Source organism: Artemia franciscana, chromosome 1, assembly GCF_032884065.1.
Source record: "Artemia franciscana chromosome 1, ASM3288406v1, whole genome shotgun sequence".
Classification (NCBI taxonomy): Eukaryota; Metazoa; Arthropoda; class Branchiopoda; order Anostraca; family Artemiidae; genus Artemia; species Artemia franciscana.
In genome coordinates, this window is record NC_088863.1 from 50,465,801 (window position 1) to 50,487,657 (window position 21,857).

General features: G+C 37.0%; 1 protein-coding gene across 1 annotated transcript in view; it reads right to left on the reverse strand.

Annotated features, from left to right (window-relative positions):
• LOC136031055 (cytochrome P450 302a1, mitochondrial-like) overlaps positions 1–21,857 on the reverse strand; it is a 52,903-nt gene that overhangs the window by 14,249 nt on the left and 16,797 nt on the right. The window contains exons 4-7 of the mRNA XM_065710295.1: positions 20,389–20,567; positions 14,573–14,771; positions 3,900–4,056; positions 2,956–3,195 (exon numbers count right to left, since the gene is read on the reverse strand). Of these exons, the coding sequence (XP_065566367.1) occupies positions 2,956–3,195; positions 3,900–4,056; positions 14,573–14,771; positions 20,389–20,567 (775 nt within the window). The remainder of the gene's footprint in view (positions 1–2,955; positions 3,196–3,899; positions 4,057–14,572; positions 14,772–20,388; positions 20,568–21,857) is intronic.

Here is a 21,857-nt window from a genome sequence, read left to right on the forward strand (position 1 = left end):
CTATGATTTGCACTCTTATTTAAGAAATAAAGTGTATCTGCAAAATTAGCTGTGATCCGAGTGGGAATATTGGCAGAGTATTCGTCCAGCTTAATTGCGTTACAAGCTCTAATCGTAACACTTAATTATTTCAGGGGCCGAAAGCTCTCTTATAGTGCTTCTTGTACGGATGGGGCTCCTCGAAAGATTTTTTGACAACTTTGTCTTTCGAAGAATTCCGTGTTGTATCCAACATATTAACCGGGTTATAGCGGTAACAAGATTTAGATGAGATAATTCTACTATTATAATATCCTATCAACGAATGTGGTGACTTATAAAATTAAAAGGGGTCAAAGAGCAATATCTAATAAATGGCTAAGGGTATTAATTTGAAACTTCAGATGCATGTTAAAAGGAATGTTGAAAAAGGAACAGAGGGTATTCAGCCTCCTCCCTTGACTTTTTGGATGCCCCCCTTAACAATGATAAAAATCTTAAAAATAATTCTATTCAAAATAGTTAAAAACTCTAGTAGATATTCCCCCGAGATGCCATGCCCCACAGTCCCCGGGACGAGGATTGTAAATTACCCAATTTGTCCATTTTTAAAATGTAGAATTTATCATTGGGAAAGGGTCATTGGGTGATGTTGATCATGGGTGTGCCAAGAAAGAATAAGGGTATTGAGATAAAAATCTCGGAAAATGTTTAGGGGTGAACAAAAATCAAAAGATGCTACCTGCATCTAAGTTACCAAAAAGGAGTATCTGCAAAATCTTAGGAACAGACAAGGGAACTAACCTGAAACTTTTAGGGCCACTCCTACCACTATTGCTACTACTACTGCGGCTACGAATCCAACTAGTTGCGACTGCGACAATAACTATTTTTGACTGAGAGAATTTGCAACTGGCACTACATCTACTTGTGACTACTTTCAGGGATCGTTAAACGGAATAAAAACGAACTATGTACGAGCTAATCGTCAAAAGGGTGCATCAGCAATACCTCAGGAAAAGCTGAGGGCATTAAATTGAAACTGTCAGGGCATATTGAGCAGTGCTTGAACCTTCAGTGAATGCTAAAGGGAATGTTTAACTGAATCCAAAGAAATAATGCGCATCCATGTTATAAAAAAAGTATATGTATATATCTATAAAATCTCAAGAACAGCTAAGGGTCAGAATATTCAAGCAAAAGATACTATGCATATCTCGGTTGTCAGAAAGGCTCATCTGAGATATCCCAGGAACGACTAATGGAATTAAGTTGAAACTCTCAGGGAATATTGAGGGGAGGAGGGTGAAATAAATCAAAATCCACTAATAAGAACACTATTAAGGACTAAGTCGTCAAGACTAAAAATAAGTGGAGGTGGAGATGTGATGTAGGTAACAAGAAGATCGATATAGTGTACAGCTTCACTTACCTTGTTAGCATTATTAGAAAAGACGGTGGGTGCAGCGAAAATGTTAAAAGTAGAATAGCCAAGGCTCATGGTGTTTTTTTCCCAAGTTGGAAAGAGTTTCGAAGAATAAGAAGATAATTCTACAAACCGAGATAAGAATATTGGAATCCACAGTGAAGACAGTTGTCAAGTATGGTTCTGAAGCGTGGAAGCTTAGATAAACGGAGGAGGATTTGCTCGATGTTTTCAAGAGAAATTGCCAACGGATTGTTCTGAGTACCCGACTGACGACCGCATTTCAAACAGTAAGCTGTAAGAAATATGTGGTTCAATCCCGCTTCCTAAGGCTTTAATGAGAGAAAGATCAAGATGGCTAGGACACGTTCTGTGGATGAAGGATGACAGATGGCCAAAGATTATCCTTATCGACCAAATGTGCAGGGCCAAACGAAAAGCAGGTTGTTCAGGAATGGAATGGGAAAATGTCATAAGAAAAAAATTAAGGGCAATAGAAACTCCTTAGGAGGGTGTAAAGCGAGATGCTTTGAATAGATGGGTTGCAGGAGGAGCGGCATAGCTGTGCTGGGCTCAAGTGGCTTGGTGCTGTAGTGACTTCTTAATAGTAGTGTTTGTCGGTTAAAACGTTGAACCTTAGCGTGTTTCTTTTTTTTGTCTTTTTGTTGTTGTTTTTTTCTTTTTTTGGATTTATACTATCTAAAGTTATATTTTGTTCGTGAGATTTGTTTGTGGACTGTATTCTGTGTTGCTATCACCCTCAGGCTTTTTACAATAAATCTTATCTTACGGGGAAATGAAAGGACTCCAGAACATGATGAGGCCAATGCAATCCGATCGAGGTCAATTTGGCAATCTTTTGAGGAAAAAATAAATAGAACTATTAGTTATCATTACGAGTTTTTATTATTAAAAAATTAGTTTTGGCATTTTTTCGAGTCTTTGGTTATCATTATGAGTTTAATTATTGGAATAAAATTTTGTGTTTCTTTTTCGTGGATGATTCAAAAACGTAGGTTTATTTTCAGGTAATGCTTTGAGAAAATTCCTTTACAGTCTTAAATTCAGAAACAAATTTTTAAAATGAATGACATCACTTACATATGCATTTAGAGAGCAACGAGATTATCGATCACCTCCCAGAAGAATAATATTCCTATAAAATTTATGATTCTGTGAAGGATAAGCAGGAAGGATGAATTGAAATCATGCCGCAATTTCCAAATTTAAATTTAAATTACTGATTTTCCACCCTACGACTTAAAACTAACGAAATACAACATAATTATATGCCTGGTTGCTATTTTATTATATACAACGTAATTAAAGCAAAAAGAGTTACTTTGACAAAGCCAAAATATAAGTTTTTCGGTATTTATTATTAAGTGTGACATTATACAACATATGGACCCTTTGACTTTGAGACAATCAGCTGACGTCGAGACTCGCAAAATGTTTCAAGTATCGGATCCTTTTAACAGTTTCTTTTTTTGATCTTATTAAGAATACACTTCATACACTTCATCATTAAAATTTCAAAGCTCACTTACTCCTTCTGGAACTTCATAGCCATGAATTTTAACATTTTTCCCAGCTTTTCTCCCAACACCAATCGAAATGGGGTTCAACCTCATGGATTCCTTTAGACAAGCTTTCAGATATGGTAGACTTGAAAGGGTTTCCTCACAAATTGAGCCAGATATAACAGATCTCACCTCACTGCGCAAGATATCTTGAGCTTGTTTATTCGTAGCCAAAAAATACAATGTGTACCCCATCGTATATGAGGTCTGAAAAGATAAGAGCTCATTAAGTAAACAGTATATAATGAAAAACCTAATCTTAAAATGAGCCGATCAAAACTTAAGATCGACTAAAAAGCGCATATTCTTTTTCCAATTGGTTTTGAAATTTTGAAAATTTACAGCTTTTTTACTTAAAAATAAAACCAATCTTATGGTTTAGCAAAGTTTTTCGAATGCAAATTGTGTCAACAATTCAAAAATGTAATATAATTTGTCCTCCAATTCCTTATTTGACAAGCCAAAAGCCGTATTATCAATAGCCATTGGCAAAGTTTATGTTTTTTGGAAGAATATATACACGATGATGCTCTTTTTTATTAGATCTTTAAAACCGGTCATTTTAGACGAAAACAAAAATCCCTAAATTTCTAAATTTACTTAATACCATTAAGACAAAAACTTGGTTGGTTGTAAATAATACCAAACGATGACATCTTGTTATTAAACAATAATGCTTCTCGTCCTCTAAGTCGCTTCGAAAAGGTCATGGATATTTGTAAATCACTCAGCTACAGTTATACTCTTCAATTAATTAGTGGTGGAGTCTATTTCAAGTTTTTGGACATAAAAATTACCAGGATGCATTTTCGCCAGGTTCTGCGATAAGAAATAACAAATCAAGGTAATAAATGACCGAGGTACAGTTTATTATATAATAGTAAAATGGAAGGTTATTTGAAATAACTTACTGTATCTATGCCAGCCAGGAGCATGTCGCAAACCATAGCCAGAACATCCTTGCTATCAACGTCACTAGAGGTCAGCCAGCTTTCCAACAATGTTTTTGGAGAATTATCAACCCTTGAAGTCACATCTTGTTTAGCAGTAATATATTTTAATGCAGTCCTAAAAAAACAACAATAGACAAAGAGTAAGGATTTGGAAAGTTCAAAATAGAAAGCGTGTCTATTTCCAGACATGAATGGTAAGGAACATAGCCAAACAAAAGTGTTAGCATAAGATCGAGGTAAAGATACTATATTAACAAAATAGCAAACACTACCGCAGGCCGCAGGCACATCATATGTTCAATGAAATCAAAATTATAACATTCCGAGGCAAACATTACACAAATCCATATAAAAAACCACACCAACATCAAATAAATCCCAAATCTTGATCATTAAAGTGCCGAGCAAAATAAGGTACAAATGATTTACCCTATCTCTCAGTATCAGAAGCTGAGCAAATCATTAAGTGTGGACTGGTACTAACTTATTTGTTGGAGCCTAGTACTTGGTCCTTCATCAGGGGTTTCCTCAAGGTTCGGTAATAAACCTGGATGAGTTGGAGAGTTCAAACAATTTAGTCCAAATCGACATATCAACTCATTTCAATGACTGTCAAGAGAATTGGAGTTGAGTTGTTTCAAATACTCATCACAAGTTGAGTATTGTGTCCAACTATAATTTTTTAGCTGTTTCTTGCATGCTGTCAAGTCTGGCCGATTGATCATTCGTTAGCCCCAAAGACGAAGCTGGACATAAGTATTCACGGGAAGGTCCAACATAACTGCAGTATACACACTTTTAAACCTTACTTAGAACGCCCAATCTCTTCAGGTTCGAAAAAGAATGTAAAAGTGAGGCTCATATTTAGTCAGATACTCAACGTGCGATTCCATCTTAAATCCATCCAAGAGTATTTAAAGCGTTTTATCTTCCTTTTTTTTGTCGGCATTAAAGAATTAAGGGAAGTGTGGCAATGCCGTTTGGGAACGAAACAATAGCTAAGAGCTCATACGGCACTTGTGACGAGACCAGAAGAGCTAAGAGCCAAAGGTTCATATGGAATGAGCTCGAACAAAATTCTAAGAGTCAATAGATTGATTTAAAAGGAAAAATCAGAGGCTTAATGCAGGCCGGGATTTAAAATAAGAGCTCCGACTCACAATGCCCTTCTTAATATCAAAAATCATTAAGATCCGATCACCCACTCGTAAGTTATAAATACCTTATTTTTCTAATCTTTCCTCTCCCTTTAGCCCCCCAAATAGTCGAATCTGGGAAAACGACTTTATCAAGTCAATTTGTGCAGCTCCCTAACACGCATACCAATTTTCATCGTTCTAGCACGTCCAGAAGCATCAAACTCGCCAAAGCACTGAACCCCTCTCCCCAACTCCCCAAAAGAGAGCGAATCCAGTACGGTTACGTCAATCACGTATCTACGACATTTCCTATTCTATCCGCCAAGCTTCATCCCGATTCCTCCACTCTAAGCGTTTTCCAACGTTTCCGATTTCCCCCTCCAACTCCCCCCAATGTCAACAGATCTGGTCGAGATTTGAAATAAGAGCCCTGAGACATGAGTTCCTTATAAATATCAAATTTCAGTAAGATCCGGTCACCCGTTCTTAAGTTAAGAATGCCTCAATTTTTCTAATTTTTCCGAATTCCCCCCCCCCCCCCCAGTTCCTCCAAAGAGAACGGATCCGTTCCAATTATGTCAATCGCGTATCTAAAAATTGCGCCTATTCTTCCCATCAAGTTTCATCTCTATCTCTCCACTCTAAGCGTTTTCTAAGATTTCTGTTTCCCTCCTCCAGCCCCCTGTGTCCCCAGATCCAATTCGAGTCAAAAATGGAGCATCTGAGACATAAGATCCTTCTACATATCAAGTTTCATTAAGATCCGATCACCTAATCGTAAGATAAAAATACCCCAATTTTCACGTTTTCAAAGAATTCCGGTTTTCTTCCAAACATCAAATTTCATTAAGATCTGATCAACCCTTCGTAAGTCAAAAATACTTAATTTTTTCTATTTTTCCTAATTAACCGGCCCCCTACTCCCCCCCCACATGGTCAAATCGGGAAAACAACTATTTCTAATTTAATCTGGTCCGGTCCCTGATACGCCTGCCAAATTTAATCGTCCTAGCTTACCTGGAAGTGCCTAAACTAGCAAAACCGGGACCGACAGACAGACAGACCGACAGAATTTGCGACTGCTATATGTCACTTGGTTAACACCAAGTGCCATAAAAACCATAGACAAGCTCTTAATCTCAATGACCGTCAGTTTTACCTATTGTGATTCAGCTTTTAATTTATTGAAAATTCTCCGCGAGTCGGTCCGATAGTCGGAGTTTTAGTGCAATGGCAGTTAATTCGTTAGCAAATTTAAAAAATTCGTGAAGTGTTGTAAAACTACGGTTAAGAAAGATAAAAATGAAAGCAGGCTTAACCTGGTCCCTTATAGCGAAACGCCACAAATATATCTAAAAATTCAAACGCTTCGTCATCAGGGAGTTGGACAAACCGATATCTATTAAAAAGGAAACTAGAAAGCATACGTAGAAAAATGGACAGGAGCCCATAACTTTAGCTTCTTCCACTACTAGATGATGATGATGACTGTCAAAATCCTTAGCAATGTTTGCGAATAATGGTTCAACATATGCCCTGTTGTTGTCCAAATGTTTAAGGATAATGTCCAACATTGCAACCAGATAATTAACAGTGCTATTCCCAAATCTAAATCCAGATTGTTACAAATCTATCTTATTTTTTTCTATCGCAAAAAAAAACATTCAAAAATAAACCTTTCCAACTTTTTCAAAAGAGCCAGGGGTTTTAAAAACGGCCCCAAATCAGCAATAGCTTTGGGAAACCTTGTAATTAAGAATTACATGGAGTGGGGTACATACGCTTGTTTAGAAACACTAGCGAAAAAAATGTCAATAAAACATTGGCTAAAAATTGCTGCTAAAGGTGTAGGTTATAGATCAGCTGACTTGATAATTAGTTGAATCCCCATCTAAGGTGTGCAGTTGGCTTTACGAAAATCTAGAGAGTAGCTTCGACTTATTAGCAACTGAACTAATCTCAAATATCTGCAACTGAGTCATGAAGTGGTTAGACTGTTACTCATTGGTGAATTCTGCGAATAGATGTGAACAATTGATTAGCATTATTAGTTGACAGCAACTTACCTGTATCAAAAAACTTCCTCAGATTAGACTTGCATAGTTTACTTATTATTTTAGCACCGTACTGTTTACGCGACATTTTATTTGATGTACAGTTGTATTTTTTAACTTTCTGAATTCTTCTTCGGGTCAAATGCAATTCATTTGTCGATTTGATCAGATCCCGAATACATTGGGTAATTTGGGCTTTGTCATTACAATTGACGGATACTTTTTTTGCAGGAAAATTTCCAACTGTTTTTAAACAGTTCCTTACACAATGAACTCGCTATTTTGTCGGCATGAAACAATGACAGGATATCGTACCACGGGCCAAGAGCCATTCATTGTACAGATTTAACTCTAGCGTGTAGGGCTAATACACCCTGTTTTTTTTTTTACCTGTTTGGAGTGAACTGATTAGATACACAAACAAAGCTAATGAGTCACTCATACCTACTGGGTGTAGTATAATTAGGGTATTATCATATTCTGGACAGTTGCTAAAAATGAGATCGAACATACGGTCATATCTTGTTGGCAGATTAACAGCTTGCTTAAGGAAATTCCAAAAGGAAAGGTATCAAATACATCATTTTGCGAGTCTCAGCATCGGATGACAGTCTCAAAGACAAAGACAAAAGGAAAACTTTCCCAGCACCATAGGGATCTTCCAAAATATTTTCGGTGAAAATGACAAGGCATCTTAGATGTGTCGACACTGAATCCTGTGTTCACAAAGAATTTAAATAAGGCAGTTAGTACAACAGAAAAATCACAAAGGTGTCAAATTATTCCATGAGACTTCTTTTGTGCTGGTTTTTAATGTTTTATGATCAGGTATACTAGAATATTTTTAGGGACAGCCCTTTCCTGAACTTTAAAATGAAAATTCTGATCCGTTCAATAATAATAATAAAAACGCTTTTTAACAATGGGAGTTTCATTAAATCTCAATTTATCTATCTTGGGCAAAAAGCGTGAGAAATTAAATGTTTTTCTGAGATTTACGGGAAAGCAGGTGGCTTTTAGTTTTCAGTCGTTTCTTCGGATTTCTTATCAAAGCTCTACAAGTTATGGCAACACCGTCGAATCAATTTCGAACAGTTTGGCTACACGAACTACAACAGCTTGTATTGGACAATATAGGGTGATTCTTTAAGCTATCAAAGAGCCTTAAGCAACAGAGAAATTGCTTAGTCACTTGGGGCTCAGATTATGCAAGTCGCCACACATTACATTAACGACTTTGGGGTGCAAGGGCTTCACAATGTCAGTGCACTGCTATAAACAAGTTATAAGGTCTCGATGACAAGAAACACGGGGTGGATAGTACACTAAACATATCACTAATAAAACTACTTCTTTATGTAGCATTTTGGGCGTGCACCACAGCTATATGACTTCAGAAGCATCTTTATTTGGTACATAGTTAAAATTAAGGTCTTTGCTTTTTATTGATGATTAATTTGAAAACTTCTTCTTCAAGAAAAGTAAAGAGCTCCATTAAGCCAAGAATGATCAGAAATAAAGTGAGCAGAAGGGCTGATAATCCTCATGTCTTCTCAAGATCAGAACACAATTTGCGGTTCTAAATGTTCCCGCTTTTTTCAGTTTCATGAATAAAAATTATCAAACTTTAAGGGAAAAATATCAGTATAAGTTAATTCAACTGACAATACACGGCCATTTTTTTTTTTCAGTAAAGCGCAAATTACGATCTAGCCTTGAAGAGGCATGGCATTTCTGTCCATTTTGAGTTTCCTTTATTTATTGATAGTGATTTGTAGTAGTTTTACACTTGGAAGATTGTTTGAATTTATTTATGCTCACTCTTGGCCGAATGGAGCTCTTTACTATTCTTAAAAACTTGTCTTTTGTAAAAAGTTTTTAAATCAATTTCTGTTCATTTTTTATTGACATAGTCTTTTTCAAGGAAAAAATAATATTTTATATATTTTCAGTTTGTTTCTATAAGCATCCATAGTATGGGTTGCTATTTGTATGTTGGATTCAAAACGAACTAAAATTATAGTTGTACCATTTTGACAATCCGTATACACATAACGTATTTTGATTTAGTTCAACGATCTTCTAAACATTCTCTGAAAGGCCCAACTGAATACCCTTCGCCTTCTTTGAAAGTAAAGTTCAAACATACATATCTTTCTCAATAACATATACTAAATGTAAACAATGAACGAATTGAATGAATTACAGCCCTTGTCCTGAGGACTGTGGTGAGGTTGACATACCCATAGACAGAAGTACTCGACCTTTCAAAAATGCTGAACAAAATAGCTCTCTTAAAATTTCGATCGGATATATTTTGACGAATGATAAGCTTGGGGGGGGGGGCTGATTGCCTTCCATTCACCTTTTACTCTAAAAAGGGCACTAAAACTTCCAAATTCCAATCAAATGAACTCCATCCAATCCAAAGCTTATATGACTACCCGTTCCATAAAAACCTTATATGCCCCGAGCATAACTTACAACCCTTTCCCAGAGGCTCTGGCGGATAGTGTCCAGCCTAAAGATATTTTTATATGATTTTTGGACTATTGGTAACAAAATATATATCTCACAATTTCAACTGAATGCGTCTTGCAAAAGAGGATGTCAGGGAGGGGGGGGGGCTTGTTGCTTTCTATCATGTTTGACTCTTATCATGGAAATAACACTATACATTTCAAATCGAATGAGCTTCTTCTAAAGTTCCATAAAAACTTTATATGGCCCTGAGGCATAACTTTCAGCCCTTACTCCCGGGTTTTGGGAACTCTACCTATCCCAAAGGAATTATTGTATGATTTTTGGAGTCTTTTTGAATTAACGACTATCTCAAAATTTTAATCAGATGCATTTGTGGAAAATACGACATAAGGATGGGCGACTTTCCCAGAGCACTTTGACTCATAAAAAGAAAATTAGAACGTTTGATTTCCGATCTAATGACCCCTCTCTGGAGTTTATACGACCACCCTCTTCATAAAACCTTATATGCCCCCAGGGCATAACTTACAACCCTTGCACTGAGGGCTGGGGGAGGGGGGTCGGCATCCCCAAAAACATAATTTTGAGGGCTTTTAACAACGCTAAAAAAATGAGACCTCAAAATTTGGATTAGATGTGTTTTGGGAATTGATGAGCGTGGGGGGGGGCTTGCCCCTCCAATCACTTTTAACTATTAAAAAAAGCTCTTTCAATTTCCAATCGGATCAGCCTATTTTAAAGTTTATACAACAACAAATGACAATCTCAAAATTTCTATCAGATACATTTCGAAAAAAATTAAAGGTGGGGTGGGGGTATCCGCCCACCAATCGCTTTGAGTTTTAAAAAAGGTACTAGAACTCCTGATTATCAATCCAATGAGCTCCTTCCAAAGTTTATAAGACAACCCTTTCTATAAAAACCTTTTATGTCCCCAGGGCATAACTTACAACCCTTGCCATGGGGGCAGTGGGAGTTATACTAAAAGACATAATTTCCAGACCTCTTAACCACACTGAGAAAAGTTACCATCTAAAAATTTTGTTTGGATGTGTTTGGGGAAATGGTTCGCTTGGGAGGGAGGTTAGGTACCCTCCAATCATTTTTGACAATTAAAAGGGGCACTAGTCCCTTCCATTTCTAATCAAACGATTTTTCTTCGAAGTTTCTACGACAACAAATGGCAATCTCGAAATTTCTATCAGATACATTTCGGGAAAACGCGAGGTGTGGGGAGGAGTATTCCTACTTCGATCCCTCTGAATCTTATTAAAGGTACCAGAATTTCTGGTTACCAGTTCAATGAGTCCCCTCCAAAGTTTATACGACCAACCTTTCTATAAAAAATCTTATATGCCCCCGGGGCATAACTTACAACCCTTGACCTGGGGACTGTAGGGTTGTCATCCTCAAAGACATAACTTTCGGACCTTTAAACTACGCTGAACAAAATGGCTATCTCAAAATTTCGATTGGACGTGTTTGGGGAAATGGTGGGCGTAGCAGGGGGGCTAGTTGTCCTCCAATCATTTTTGACACTTTAAAGGGGCACCAGCTCCTTCAATTTACAATCGAATGAGTCCTTTTCGAAGTTTCTACGACAACAAATGGCCATTTCAGAATTTCTATCAGATGCATTTTGGGGAAATATGAGGTGTGGGGGGATAACCAACCTCTGATCACTCTGAATCTTATAGAGGAAACTAGAAATCCTTAAGCAATCCAATGAGCCTCTTCCGAAGTTTATATGATCATACTTTCTATATAAGCCTTATATAACCCAGGGGCATAACTTACAACCCTTGGCCTGAAGGCTGCGGGGGGTTGTCATCATCAAAGACATAACTTCCGGACTTTTCAACTACGTTGAACAAAATGGCTATCTCAAAATTTTGATTGGATGGATTTAGGGAAATGGTGGGCTTGGAAGGGGGGTTAGTTGCCCTCCAATATATTTGACTATTGAAAAGGGCACTAGCCTTTTCAATTTCCAATCAAATGAGCCCTTTCCAAAGTTTCCACGACAACAAATGGCCACCTGAGAATTTCTATTAGATGGATTTTAGGGAAATACGAGGTGTGGGCGCGGCGGAAGGGGGAGGTATGTACCCTCCGATCATCCTGAATCTTAAAAAAGCACTAGAACTACTGATTACCAATTCAATGACCCCCTCCAAAGTTTATATGATGACCCTTTAAATAAATACCTTATTGCCCTCAGGGCATAACTTACAACCCTTGCCGTGAGGGCTGTGGGGGGGGGGGAGATTGTCATGCTCAAAGACATGATTTCCGAACTTTTCGATGACGTTGAACAAAATAGCTATCTCTAATTTTGATAGAATGTGTTTGGGAAATGATGGTTGCGGGAGGGGGTTAGATACCCTCCAATCACTTTCGACTATTAAAAAGGGCACTAGTCCTTTTATTTCCGATCAAATGAGCTCCTTTCGAAGTTTTTAAGACAACAAATTTCCATCTCAAAATTTCAGTTGTATTTCATGAAAATATGAGGCGTGGGGGGGGGATGTATCCACCTTTCAATCACTTTAAATTTGAAAAACGACACTAGAACTTCCGATTACCAGTCTAATGATTCCACCCCAAAGTTTACACGATCACCCTTTCTATATAAACCTTATATGCCCCAGGGCATAACTTACAACCCTTGCACTAAGGCCTGTGTGTAGGGGGGAAGGGTTCATCCTTAAAGACATAATTTCTTGACCTTTCGACTACGTTGAACAGAAGAACTACCTCAAAATTTTTATTGGATGTATTGGGCAAATAACGGCCATGGGAGGGGGGTTAGTTGCCCTCCAACCACTTTCGAATATTAAAAAGGGTCCTTTCAATTTCCTATCGAACGAGCTCATTTTGAAGTTTCCAAGACAACATATTGCCGTCTCAAAACTTCTATCAGTTGTATTTCAGGAAAATATGAGGTGTGGGGGGTATCCACCTTTCAATCACTTTGAATATTAAAAGTGACATTAGAGCTTCTGATTACCCATCTAATGATTCAACTACAAAGTTTATGCGATCCTCCTTTGTATATAAGCCTTACCAGGGCATAGTTTACAACCCTTGCCCTGAGGGCTGTGTGGGGGAGGACTGTCATCCTTAAAAACGTAATATCTGGACCTTTCAACTACGTTGAATAAAGTAGCGATCGCAAAATTTTTATTGGATGTGTTTGGGGAAATGGTGGGCGTGGTAGGGGTATTAGTTGTCCTTCAATCAGTTTTGACCATTTAAAAGAGCACTAGCCCTTTCGATTTCCAATCGAATGAGCCATTTTCAAAGTTTCTACGACAACTCTTTCGGTAAGAACTGCCCTGTCTAAAAAAAAAAAAAAAAAAAAAAAAAAAAAAAAAAAAAAAAAAAAAAAAAAAAAAAAAAAAAAAAAAAAAAAAAAAAAATACATTGTGCCCTCATCGCTCTTTACTTAGGCAGCGCTATTGACGATAGGGAAACTATATCAAACAACCTCCATGCGAAATCGTAACGCCATCATGTATCATTTTTAGTTTGAAATAGGTATAATATCCATCAAATACAACTAACTTCTCAGTCATGGACGACGATTCACAGATACAAGCAAAAAGCAACAAGTTCAGTTTTCAAGTATAATTTGAATCCTTCAGTTTGGTTCATAAGTGAGCGGATATTTAAAGATGAACGTAATGTTTTACATTGCAGTCTTGATTTCACTTGCTAAAGTACTGAATTGGTTCCATACTAGGAAACTGAAGTATGATTTGATGGGTGGTTGATCTCTCTGAGATTCCAAACTTAATTCTTGTCCGGACAGGGTGGATTGGGAGACACTGGTTAATGTTGGTTATTTTTGGTTTCTCCAGGATTTTAAGAGCAGAAAAGGAGGGATGGGGGAAGTAGAGACATCAGCTGCTTTGTGGCGAGTGGTTTCCGATTCAAGTATGTGAGCGGGACTGGAGATAGCTGTCTTGAATGGCATTCTATCTACAGAGGCGCATATTTTCGGTCCCCATTTTTGGACCACGCAAATACTGCATCAGAACGGAGCGTCTTCCTTTTGCAGAAAGTCAAATTGCATAAGGACAAGAGTTCATGAAAGAAAAATCATGAGACAAATTTTTACACAAAGATCGGCACGACAGAGCACAGCAGCTGCCTCCACGCGAACATGGAAAAACGTTCAGGTTTCCGCCTTTATGCAGCCACTTCTTACTTGGAACCTGCGAACAAACAGCGCATAAATACACTCAAGTGAAGGTAACACTATATCTGTAGAAAGGGGCTGGCCATACTCTAGTTTGGTTGAGTGACTTGTCTGGTGAATAAGCTACTGTACTGAACAAACAATTCGATGCAGGGTCAGCTTGACAGTCTTATTTCCTGATCTAAGCACTTCTCACAGGTAAACAGGACGAATTATCTTAAATTATCCAGATTGTGCTTCATTCACAGCATTTGACTAGCCCAGACTAATTTAGTCCAGACTCAAGTGAAGGTAACACTATATCTGTAGAAAGGGACTGGCCGCACTCTAGTTTGGTTTGAGTGACTTGTCTGGTGAATAAGCTACTCTACTGAACATACAAATTGATGCAGAGTCAGCTTGACAGTCTTATTTCCTGGTCTAAGCACTTCTCACAGGTAAACAGGAAGAATTATCTTAAACTGTCCAGATTCTGCTTCATTCACAGCATTTGACTAGTCCAGACTAATTTGACTAATTGGATTGGATATCAATAAAGCTCAAGTGGTAAACAGCTTAAGCAAAATATTTATGGAGAACTAAGAGACTTGATCACATTAACTAAACATTGCATGCAAAGGGCACAAGTTGTGACAGTAGATAGCTTTACTAAGAGGCTTTTCAAACATGCCTTTCAAGCTTCGGCGAACTTTACAAATTTTGCTTAATAGTCTCAAATCTTATGACTCTTAATAAATCTAACACACTTACTTCTCTAAGTCTGTTTGTGCAGAAACAAGTTGCTTGTATGCAGGCGTATTAAAAAACTTCCATAGTTGCGGACCATTGTCAGTTTTAAGGATCAATTCATTTGTTTTCATTGTAGCCCGTTTTATTTTTTCCGCTTCTGAATTTCCATTTGGGCTGGTAAAGGCGTGGAGACGGGTGTCAAACACAACCAATCCTAAAACTACAGAAATTAAAGCAATAGATAAATCCTCCCAATAAAAAAAAACAAAATCTAGAAAAAATCACGTTCAACTGTAAGTACATAAATAACCAAGTATTAGAGATATCGGTTAATTCTTGCAGAGAGAAGTGTCCAATGCTCCAGACTACGCTTTAGGGTCTAAATCCCCCAAAGTTTGAATATTATTAAAGAATTTTGGTAAAAAATTCTAGCAGGAGTATTTGGAGTCGGGGGAGGAGGGGAGGGAATATTCTTAATTCACAACTCAGTTATTTGTGGACGCATTGATACACCACATTGAAACAGGTTTTTAATAAATATTGACCTATCAATCTTACGAAGTCCATGTCTAAACGATGAAAACGATGAAGAGAAAAGTCAGAAGTTTGACCACCTAGATATAAAATTGTCTACCTACTAGATGGAATCACTCATTTGATTTTATGTCATCAGAACTTGAATTCCTATTGGATCGCTAGACATTATCAACAAATCAAGATGGCTAAAACTTAAACCAAGTAATTAATTTAGGGGGAGTGAAATCAGAAGGGTAGATGAGGGATAAGCTAATAGTTTTTCTTATTAATTCTTTATTGCACAACAGAAGACAGTTATTGATTTCAGAATCATTTTAATCACAACAATTAAATTGTAAACAAAGATTTAATAGCTTCAAAGGCAAATTTCTACCGGCCTTTGCTTTTCTTTTTATTCATATTTTAAAACCAAAAACTGATTTATAAACAATGACAATAAGCAATATATTTCTATCATTGGCTAGAACACAGATCTACGGAAACTTAAACCGAAGAAAATAAAGCAAAAATCTTTGAAACCATTTAAACTGTAAGAAGAAGATGATGAAAATCAACCAGACTAATAATAGCGAAAGCATCTCAGAACTTCAATTTTCTAACCGATTTAATTCTATTGGTAATCAATACGTCTCCTTCAGCGAAAAAGTGGCATTCGTACAGGTACATACACTTTTACAAGATTATCATATTTGCGTTGGATTTAGCTTCATTAAACTAAAACTACTGCCACTAACAACAAATAACTGCAGCACAAAGCCACCTGAAGGCAACACATTTGCGTCCTAGATGGATGGCCGAATAGAAAGATCTTAAGCAATCTGTCATCATTTATTGACAAAATATATCCTAGCTATCTCAATCTTTTTCTCATTGTAGTCCTAGAAAGCGAGATAGAACCATATTTTACGTACAGCTTACTGTCTGAAATACGGTCAGTTCAGACAGGTGCCCAAAAATAAGACCATAGACATTTCCTCCTAAAAACTTCTATCAAATCATCCTCCGTCTAGCAAAGTGCTCACGTTTCAGAACCATATTTGACCACCACAGTCATCGTTAAAATCCCGGGCCTTGGTTATTCTATGTTTAAAATCTCCACTGCATCCACCGACTTTAATAATAAAATTACCCAGGTAAGTGTAGCTATCAAAATATTTCACCATCATTTATTCCTAGTCTCAGCAACTTGGAATTCGTAACATTAATTTTCAAATCTGTTTCTGCACCCTCAACTCTCAAAACCTTCAAAACGTCATTCATTTTGTTATCGTTTTCATATAGGACGATCAAAATATGAGCGTCATAGTCTCGCAGGTTTTTGGTTCCCATTTGATTACATGCTCTTCTGTGGCTTTGATGTGCTCCTTAGGACAAAGTCCATCAAAATTATCCATATAAATAGGGATAGAACCCAATCCTGCTTAACACCTGATTCAACTCAAGGCTATTCTTGCACATAGCCCTAGTCCCCTTAATGTATTTGTCTGGTATAACATACGAAAATGAGATCATCACTAAACCTCACCTATGGGCTGAATCAAACGCTAGACCATAATCTATAAAATTAAGGACTAAAGGATTTTGGTCGACGCATTCTCTACCCTTCCTAAACATACACTGTTCTTCTCTTCAAACTTTACCTGCAGCATCTCCAAGTCTAAAAGGTATCATCATACTAGTAGTTTGCTTCCTCTTTTCCCAATATCATATTCAAAATTTAAAGCAATTTATTTCCAACTTTTCAACCACCATATTTCAAGAACTTATTTACCAAACTATCAGCATCAGAGGCCTTCTTATTTTTTAATCGCTTTAGTCCTGTCTAATTCTTCTTCGCAATTGTCACAAACTTTCTTGTGCTTTCCTATATCATTTCCTGTAACTTCATTACGGCTAAGTCCATTTTCAAAGTGTTCTACCCATCTCTATTTATCTCTGTCTTTGTCACTAAATGAGGTCCTGCTCTCATCCTTAACTGTGACAGGTCCAGATTTACTGTTCCTTTTCAATTTTTTAACTAGCCTGTTTTAACAAGTGGGTGCAACGAAGATGTAGATAAGTCCACAAACCAAGATCAGAATATTTGAAACTAAAGTGATGACACTGGTCAAGTATCGTTCTGAAATGTGGGTACTCCAAAAGACAGGGAGATTTACTTGATACTTTCAAGAAATATTGCCTAGTGATTGTTTTGGGTACCCGACTAAAAGATCAAACCCAAAACAATAAGCTGTACGAAAAGCGTTGTTCAATCCCGCTTTCTAGGGCTATAATGGGAGACATCTTCTGCAGATAAAGGACGAAATATTGCCAAAAATCGCCCTTGTCGTCATATCACCGCAGGCTAACAAAAAGCTGGTCGTCTTTAAATGGAGTAGGAGGATGTCGTAAAGGAACATTTGAGAAAAATTGGAACTTTTGGGAGGGTGTAAAGAGGGACGCTATAAATAAATTGGGACATAGGAGCGTGCGTAGCTGTGTTGGCAACAGGTGGCTTGATGAGACAGTTAGTTGATAGTAGTAATGTAATATTAATATTTCTATGTTTAATCCAGTTCATAGTCAATATTTTAGAAAATAAGATGTATCACAATTTTTATGTTTAAGGAGATTTATACGTTAAGTTAGAGTGATAAGGGCAGAATCATAACATATATTATTACATGTAATTTAACACATTTACTTGACCTGACTGACACAGTTTTGTAGGTTGAACACCCTAGTTTGAGACAACGCAAAATCGATATTTAGCAATTCAAAGCTATCATAGGCCATTAAGTGCTTTCACATTACATATTTTGTTCTCGTATGTAACTTACTGAATTTACCAGTCATAACTGAACATAGTCTTAGCATATGCTTCCTTCAGTGATACATCCTAGGGAGTACAGTTTAGTGGACCAAAGCTATTAAGGAGATTTATGCGTCACATTGGAGTGCTAAATATTGACCTTGAGTAGCCTCGACAAGGAAATACAATCTATAAAAGTGTTAATTGAGTTAAATAACCAAGTAAATTACACACAGCAGCAGAATATATCTTGCAATTAAACTTAATTCTCTCTAATATGAAATACAAGTCTCTTCAAAAATCAATCAAATATCTAAAATAGCACTGATCCCCTAAAAATTACACAATGCGATGTCTGAAAAAAAGAAATACAGGCTAAAAATATGTCAATCAATTCAAATGAAAAAATTAAATCACATACAAAAGTAGAAAATATCTCACGATTATACCTAATTCCCTCTAATTTGACATAAGCCTCCTCAAACAAACAAAAACTGTCTATCACAACCCTGATCCACTAAAAGGTACTCCATTAGATGCCACAAAAGAAGATGAATGGGTTACTAATATCTCAATTTGTCCAATAGGTAGAAAAATTTACATTTAAGAGAGCATATATCCTATGATTCTATCTTTGAACTGGATGAAGTACTAGTCATTCCGGGTGAAGTAACAGCTACTCTGACAAGGAAATTGAATAAACTTTGCGTAAAGTCTGATAGCTTTGTGGACTCTAATCCCAATCCTGTGAGAACCGTCCTACCTACTAATGCAACAAGCCCAATTAATCCAAGACCATCGTAGACTGTAGTCATAAAAAACACTCCGAAAGATCTTTTGAGCCCCAATGCATGGAAGGCGTATCTTGACACGCGGAGCTACAGCCGAGGAAATTTAAATGGAGAGTAGTTCTGAGTAACAAGGACGCTGCCGAATCATTTGCCACGGTAGTGTTCAGCAGTGACTCAAACGTAAATGTAAAATTAAAGATCCCAGCGTTTTTCAGAATAATACAACATGTACCAACAGGAGCTTCTGTGGATGAACTTAGGTCCGTTATACCAAACTGTGTAAATACCGAAAAAATTGGTATTACTCACTCGTTTAAACTAAAATTTGACAGCAAGTCATCTGTGCGAAGCAATTAACTCTCCCCTAGTATTTGGCACTAACGCACCAAAATGACCAAAATGTAGTGGTAGTCAAAACAGCTCTCGCGACAATCCATGTCAAAACCCACAAAATGCGCTAATTGTGGCTCGTCCAAGCACCCGCTTTAAATTCCCCGTCGCTCAAAGTCTAATTTCTATGCAATGACTGCTGACACTGTGTGCGTAGTCTCGTGGAACTTAAATGGTGGTACCATTGATAAAATACCTCTTTTGGAAGGACTGTTCTGCTATAACGATGTGGTCTGTGTACAGAAACATTTCCTTTCCAAACAAGCTATTAACCTGCTAGAAATCAATGATCGGGTAAAATTATTTGTGGTCCCAGCCAGTTCGGTAGGAAGAGTTTTACCCTCTAGTAGTATGCCCTACTCATAAAGAGCACCCTAAGCCCCTCCCTTTACATAACCGGGGAATTATTTGTCGCTGCTAAGGTAAACAGAATGGTTGTCTTTTCAGTGTATATGCCAACAGATTAGAAAAATGAAATATCTTAAGAGCGATTTAGTCAGGCATATTGCAATTTTTCAAGGTCGGTGAGTAGTCAAGTCGCAATTTTTCAAGGTCGGTGAGAGTATGTCTTAGTCAAGATCTTGAGTGCATTATAGCTGATGATCTAAATTGTGACTTTTCTGCCAAGAATAATCCTAGTGCACAAATGTTTTTAGCCTCCTGCGATGGTCTAATGTAGCTACGAAGGACCTGGATTTTACCTATACACACCACTCGGGTTCGACATGAAGCCTCGATTTCATGCTAAGCTCACCGAAAGTCCCAGCCTGTGGTCCTTGTCATGTTGATATAAGAGTCCCTGCAACTGACCATTTTCCGATTACGAATGCTTTTCAAGTCACCCATGTGCTACAAATTTACATTCAAAAGTCTGCGTGACAATGGTACTGGTAAAAAAAGTACTTATGTATGAGTCAAGGACAACAAGAGTCCATAAAATTACTGATTTGCCATCATTTTCCAAAAGAATCATAAATCATTGTGAAACTGAGCTTTACCATGCTTGGAAAATTTCAACTGATATTAGAGCTTGATTAAGATGAATGTTATTGAAAGAAATGAAGTCTTTTTTCAAGAATAGCAGTCATACTATTGAAATATAAGTAGACAAACGTTATTCTCAAATTTTAGGGAACAATAAATAATGAAACCTCTTAAAATTGAACGTAAATTTTGAAGGCATTTGAGAGTTTATTAAAAAGGTCTGTTAGGTTCTGTTTCATAGATTTCAACCCTACAAAGTTAAAACTGAAGGCCAAAAATGCTTAACAGAACGAGAAACAATAATAGCAAGAATTACTGAATCAAATTCAGAATAATCTACTCACATTCCAGAAAAACATTTGACAATTCTTCGAGGAAATTCTCATATACTTTTTTTTCTTGAACAGTATCCACAAATTCTGAGGTAACTTGATCAACAGCAGAAAGGTAACCACGTATCGCTTGATTGGTACCCAAGGACTTTTGGAAAGCTAAACGAAGCCTTCGCCATTCCGGACCATTGCTGAAAAATAAAGTCTTAAGAAAGAGCCCACAAAGTATTAAACACAAAAACTAAAATGCAATTAAAAGTTGGCTGCCACATCAGAGAAACAAAAATTGTAAGATAAATGAAACATTAATAAAGTTAGCAAGGCGAAAAAGAAAATAGGCCAGTCATCCATCAAATATAGAAAGCAAGACAGTGTCTAATGGATGACACCATTGTCGCATATTCAAAGAAATTTTTGGGGGGTGGCCAACTTTTTTTCCAATAAAGAGTCTAAAGTGGAATAAAGGAGGGGTGCTTTAAAAAGCTTAACACTCCATACCAGCGGTTCCAATCTCAGTTCCAAGTGGGTTGAACAAGGAAAAATCCAACAGACGGTAGAATTAGACCAAACTGAGTAGAAAGCAATTTTCATTCTATGGATAGCGAGGATCATAAAATGATATAGTTGAAATTACAAAAAAATACGTTTCAAAATGTTAGAGAGAGCATGTGAAAATCTGGGCTTCATATTGCAATTAACAGTGTAAAGGAGGTGTGCATCCCAAGAGTTTATACCCCAAATCGGCGTACTTACCTCTGTTTCACGACCCTTCAGCCACGAAGTGCAACGGGTTGGGAACCAGCTATCCTAAGCAGTGTGAACAAGGGGAATCCAACAAAGGGTAGAATTAAAGCATATAGAGCAGTGAGAAATTTGTATTTTATGGGTAAGAAGATTTACAAAATATAACAATCAAAATCACAAAGAAATTATGTTCAAAAATGTTAGAGAGCAAATAAATCTCAGTCGCAAAATTAGTTATAGAGCCTGCTAAACAAAGTTCGGGGAGGGAACGTAGTCTCGGGTACCCAAGAGATTGATCTAAAGACTAACAACGTGTTGACCGTTTTAAAATGTAAATGGTTTCCAAAATTGTGAATTGGACATTGCCAACTAATTGTAGTCATATTACTTATGACCTTTCATGAAAAATAACCTTAAGTAGAAGTTATCACAATGGAAGGACTGCAAAAATAAACTTACATAAAATTGAACGTAGGCGCAATTGATTAATTAAGTAGTAGTCAAGAACACCACAGTCTTTCCCGCTAACGACAAGTGATATTTTTTAATGTGATTACGATTACAATTGGTACGAAAAATGAAAGCGCTCGAGTTAAAATTCACAATATGCACACAATACATACAAAATCAACGGTTCATACAGACGATTATGTAAACTTGGCGGAAAACCCTCAAAAAAGGAGAGTAGTGAACCGTCAAATGAAGCATATCAGAGAACCCATGTACAGATTTTTCAA